Below are 6,000 nucleotides of genomic sequence, written 5' to 3' on the forward strand. Positions count from 1 at the left end.
GCGATGCCTCCCACTGCTGATGCCAATTAGTTTCTAGCACCTTTGTAATATTTCAAAATATGAAATCCTTTTCATCTTCAAACAACTTGTAAACTGTCATCGGGCCTTCATCACTTTCATTCAACAGTTTTTCTTTTTTCTTTCTTCCTGTTTGTTTTCGTGCCTAAAAGAAGCACTTTTGACTTGTTAAAGTTATTACTAACAGTTACTCTGCTCATGTTATTTGTTTTTCAGGTGAACGACCGTCTGGACAGGTACTGCTGTGGTTTCACTCCTGATCCAACGGAGCTCTGTGTGGAGAATTTACTGAACGCCAGATGTGGCCACACCAAGGACCTGCTGCTGGTCCACATCCTGGTACGCATCCTCTCCGACAGTAAACTCTTTACTTCCTTTCTGTGCACAAAGTGATTTATGTCCTGAGACACTACGAGGCGTTTTCTCTGTACTTGCAATAATGAATTAGCCCCAGTCAGTTCAGAAGTTTACTGATCTGCGTGCCATTGATTTGTTGGGAACAAAGAAGATACGTTCTCCCTGCCACGCTGAATTGTTTAATATCAAAACTTTAAAAGCATTTGTCTTCTTTCTGTTGTTGTCAGATCGTTATTCATTACCGTGGGGATGAAGCAAATTGAATCCATCATTGATTGCCCCGTTGTTGTTTTTCTTGCTTCTTCCGTGTCAACGCGAGACAGTGGATCTATATTTAAATGATACGACGGCAGTGTGCATTAAAGTCTTGGCGCTCTTGATGTACGTGTTTTATTTCACAACTTGAGAACGAGCTCTCAGGCTGCAACATGTTTCCGGAGAGGGGCTGATTGTGTTGCGCGTGCGCGTTGGTATAAGAATAGATACGGCCTGTGAGCGAGAAAATCACAGGTGGAACTTTCTCTTCCTGTCATTGACTCTGGGGCCTTTCAGCTTCACTTGTCTTCTCAGACTTTAGTAGAATTATTGCTTAAGTCCTGCAGAGTTACGATATGCAAAATAAATACATAGATGTGAAATCTACAGTTATGTACTGTAGTAAACACAGTAATGTTACTGTGTCCGATTTTTACAGGAGAAAGCTGTAAGACCTTGTCCTCGAGACAAAATCACAGTAGTTTGAATATTACTGTAAAAATCACAGTGAACAAAGGGCAAAGAAAATCCCAGTAACCAGAACAGTACTGTAAATAGTTAAGTACTCTACTGTGTTTTTACTTAATTGCGTATATTAGATTTAAAAGTATCTAATATAAGCAATGATTATCTCATGATTTCAATTTTTTGATTTTTATCATAGGTTTGGGGAAGGAAGTAAAGAAGGATGGAAGGAAGTAAATAAGGAAGGAAAGAAGGAAGTAAAGTGCTTTGAGTACCAAAAGCACGATATAAAAACAATTTACCAATTACCATTTACCAATAGACAATATTTTTAATTACCGAGCTAACGAAAGCTAACTAAGACTAATGCTACATTTCAACACTAATGTAATAACGTAAAAGTTTTATGCTGCCTGCGCAACCTCGTTAAGGTAAAAAATATATATATTCGACAAAAATAATGATGCAGTTAAGTCGTGTTTTGTCCAGTCAGAGCCTCCTCTGTTTAATTTCAAAGATGTATAAGTTAAACGCACTGTGAAATATTGGTAAAGATGGTGAATAAACATCTGTTATTGGACCAACTTAGCAGTCAGCAGCAGCTAGAACTTAATAACGGCTCCTTGTTGTTCACTGGTAATGACAGCAACCGGTGTTTCCATTTGCCTCTTTTCATGAATATCCTCAATTTTCTGATGCAAAATGAATAAAATGCACCACTAATTTGAGTAATTGCCCACGAAAACAACAGCCTCAGACTTGAGCTGCCAATGCTACCAGTGTGATGTTGCAATGATTTCCAAGGTGACTCATTCAGTGGGTAAATAAACTTGCACAGTGTTCACCAGCTAGTTGCAATGAGATCTGTAAGACTGAATCAAACCAGCAAAGACAAACCAAAGAGCCGCGGATTAAAAGCTGCAGCTAAGACCTGGAAAATGTATCTTTACGTCGGTTTTCTTGTGCCAGAGAACTCGTGTTATCCTCCTACTGTTGCTTTCTCAGTGCTGAATGTCTGTTGAATGTCTGGTGTGTGAACCATCCAAGCCTCTCTGGTGGTCTGGGAACTGTCTGCTCACGGTTCACACACTGAACTTGGACCAGTTCAGTTTTATCTGGAACGAAGTCCCAGAGTTCTGCTCCAACTTCTTTTAGTTCTGCGCTTTATTGAGTTATATGTGAGAGTATGTTTTCACGGTGTGCGCCGTAACCGAACTCCATTTTCATCCCTTCGATTATCTGCCTTTTTATATCGCGTCGTGTTTGTCTTTGAAAGGCGCTGTGAAAATAACTGTTTCTTTTCACGAGCGAAAGAGGTCAGATGCTGAAAATAACATCTCAATCTGTCACCAGGATTCCGCGTAATTATAATTATTGTGTGTCTGTGTGCGTTCAGGTGAGGAAGACCGATCCCTCCAGACTGGTTTTCATAGACAACGCCGGCAGACCCCAGCAGACCACCGACAACCTCAACTTCAGGCTCGTTGAGGGCATTGATGAGTGAGTACAAAACACTGTGTGCAGCATGCAACATGTCACACAGAGAGAGATATTATTATTATTATTGTTGTTACTCTCCATTTCAGCAGAGACCATCTACACATTACACCACACAGATGCACAAACTCATTTTGCCTCACAGCAGGTAGAAACACTGATGTGCTGATATGTTTTCAGGGGAAAATAAAACGGCATATTTCCCTGGTGAAAAAGCCTTTCAAGCGAGCAGCACAGAAACGTCCATCGGAAGCTTGTTATGGTTTTTGTTGCGGCGTCTGTCTGATTAGATTAGTGTGCTTTCAATTAGCGCGCTATTCAATATGCTGGATGGTTCAGGTTTGATAGAAATCCCCCCTTGTCTGTCATTTAGGATTACTAAACAGCTAGAAGTAAAATCTCTTAAACATCTTAAGCCTGGACTTGAAACTGAGTAAAAATAGCATGTTAAAGTCTGGTGTTATTTGTCGTCACTGGGGAGCAGGGAGCTACATTAAATGAAACCTGGTTAGGTGCACCCTGGAAGCCAGACCGACTTCCACGTCTACACATTCATTTGCGGAGTGAGGTTGGACTAAAAAACCCCATCAACCAATGAAATGCAAGTCAGTGAAATCTTTTAGGTGGACTTTATGTGGGAGTAACAGTGACGTGGTCATACACGTCAGGTGAGAGCCATTAGGTTGAATTGGTTTATAAGAAAGTGCCAACCGTCAGAGATAACAGCAAAAATGTATATCATGGTATCTTTCAAAATTCTGACAGTAGTTTTTTTTCATTCATAATCACGTGTTCACTACATTTTCTACTGGTTGAGGAGAGGAATTAATGCAGTGAACTGACTAAGGATGGACTATTTTACTGTGATTATGAGTAAATATTGTAGAATAATTCCACACTAGTAGTAAAACAGATTATCAAGGTGAACTGAAGAAACAGCCAATTACAGTTTCATTTATTTTGACACATTAATTCATATTTAATCGTATTTAAACTGCTATATCTGTTTGCAACTGGCTACCGTAATAATTGTAGTCTGTGCGCAACATTTTTTCTTGTCCATAAAAAGCTAAAATTGGGGACACTTTTATAGCCGACTGTCGACTTCCCCAGAAATCAGAGATGTCTGGTCACCCTAAAAAAAACAGCAACAAAAAAAACACACAGCACACCTTTTTTATTTTTCGCTTCATTTTTTCGCACATTTCCATCTTCACCACACCTCGCAGTGACGCAGTCTCACCCTGTGTGTTTAGAAGCGCCTTTTTTTTTTAATCCTGAACCAACAACACATTGAATCCCGTGTTGTTTCTCTTGTCAGGTTTCCAGAGAAAGCCGTGTCCGTGCTCCACTCGGGCTGTCTGGAAAGTCTTCTTCTACGCTCCCTTTACACGGACAGGGAATTCTGGGACAGCCGTGGAGGCGCCAGCGGTCTCAGGCCTCTCATCCGCACGGTGGAGCAGAGGGGGCAGATTCTCCTCCAGCACATCAGGGACAAAAAGCTCCGTCTCAAGGGGGACCTGTGACCGAAAATGCCAATGCATTTCATTGATGCACCTGGCACGACATCAGAAAGGAATTTGCAAATCTGTTTTTATATATTTTTATTAGTTTGTTACTAAAAGGAAGTATCACGATTAGATAGGCAGAAAATTAGGTTTCTGTGCTGTTTATGACAATACTAAAAAGTCGTTGCTTGAACCGCGTTTCATTTGTTTTTCTTGCCGAGACGATTCAGCTCTGGAAGCAGGATCAAACATAACCCTCACAGTAACGCGTGTGTCAGTGTGTTGTCTCCTCTGGACTGTCATGAAGCAAAATACACCCCGGATCCAATGTCCTCAAAGTCTAATTGATGCAAATGATTCGATCGCCTGCGCCATGTGAAATTCCCCCTGTAGCTGTAGCTGTAGCTGTGTCTGTTGTTCGGGATGCACCAAACATCATTGTGATTTTAATTCAACTCTGCAATCTGCATCTCACCAAATGTCCCTTCACAAAAACAAAATGTGAGACAGTTAATCCCCCATTTCCACCGACGACAGCAAGCACTCGTTTTTTTTCCCAAGCGGTTTAATGGAAATAATTTTTTTTCCCCCTCTCTATTTTAATGTTGTACATGGAACTAGCAGCCGATTGAGCGTTTGATTTGGATGTCTGTTTTTATGAGATAAGCTTTTAATCGAGGGATTAAAAATGGCTGTCAGCAATTAGCTTCTGGACCGGATCCTGGAAGCCTTTTGATAAAAATGGACCAAATATATAAATATATATATGTGTGTGTGTGTGTGTGTGTGTGTGTATGTGTGTGTTGCGTCAAAGCCTGTCTTTGCACATTGTCAAAATGCACCGCAGCGTGGAGAAGCGAAGGGTGATAGAAAAGGCAGAAAACTGGATAAAAATCAAGCGTCTTCAAGGAAAGAACGGAGCTGAGGCTTTTCCGTCTGAGTGACACATTCCTAAAGCCGAACTGTCACAAAACATTCATTTGCTATGTGGGTCTTATGAAGAGCACAAACGATATCACTTGAAGCTGTTTTATGCCTTATTAAAATTCCACACATATTGGTAGCTCGTGGATTAATGACATTTTCTATGGCTCCCTCTTTCATCACTGAATAAATGGCTCTAATGAGAAATGGTTCAAATGTGTGATCCTCTCTTTATCCCCACTTGATCTCTTTTACATTGAATACCACTCCCACCTCCCCCCACACACACACTTTTGTCAAACAGCCATCAAAGTGTGCAGGACGCTGTTGGTTTTTGCTCATTTATGGTTTGGTTCATTAAACCCCATGTGGATTATTTCATACTTTGCATTTATACATCCAGGGTAAAGCCTTCACGTGTTATGGCTAGAGGACGTGTTTCAGTATAGCAGGGTCCTGTGCAGAGAGAAAGGACAAAAATCAGTGGGAGCTGGATTTAAAATGTGACGCTAGACCTCAACTAATGCATGAATGGGTGAAGAAGAAAAAAAAAGCACAGGCTCGCAATAAAAAAGTTGATAGAAGTAATTATGTTTAATAAAGGTGTATTTAGGATTTAATATATTCAAAGGTCATGCACCATTACTGTGATCCACCCATCTTTGAAATTTAACCCTCGCAATTAAATCTGCAGAGTTAATTATCTGGATTTATTCTGACCCTGCTAACACAGCTGGGCAGATAGACAACAGGTCCCAAGAAAAACTCAGAAAGACTCAGAGGATCCGCTTAGAGTCTTTACTTGAGAAACACTGGACAAACAAAACATATAAACAAATACTTTTATATACGGAAAATACCGCTAGACAAAGATGCGTTAGCTTCCGGCTAACGTCAATGGAACAATGCATGTATATGCTAACGCTAACATTCACCGCGATTAGGGGTAATCCAAATAATACATCTACAAAACACA

General features: G+C 40.5%; 1 protein-coding gene across 2 annotated transcripts in view; it reads left to right on the forward strand.

Moving 5' to 3' along the window:
• gask1a (golgi associated kinase 1A) overlaps positions 1-5,234 on the forward strand; it is a 42,622-nt gene extending 37,388 nt beyond the window's left edge. For both annotated transcript variants that reach the window (XM_047597658.1, XM_047597657.1), the window contains exons 4-6: positions 235-357; positions 2,492-2,595; positions 3,914-5,234. In XM_047597658.1, coding sequence (XP_047453614.1) covers positions 235-357; positions 2,492-2,595; positions 3,914-4,118 — 432 coding nt within the window. In that variant the 3' untranslated portion in view covers positions 4,119-5,234. The remainder of the gene's footprint in view (positions 1-234; positions 358-2,491; positions 2,596-3,913) is intronic.
• The last annotated feature ends 766 nt before the right edge of the window (positions 5,235-6,000 follow it).

The sequence above is a fragment of the Mugil cephalus genome, chromosome 11, assembly GCF_022458985.1.
Source record: "Mugil cephalus isolate CIBA_MC_2020 chromosome 11, CIBA_Mcephalus_1.1, whole genome shotgun sequence".
Lineage (NCBI taxonomy): Eukaryota > Metazoa > Chordata > Actinopteri > Mugiliformes > Mugilidae > Mugil > Mugil cephalus.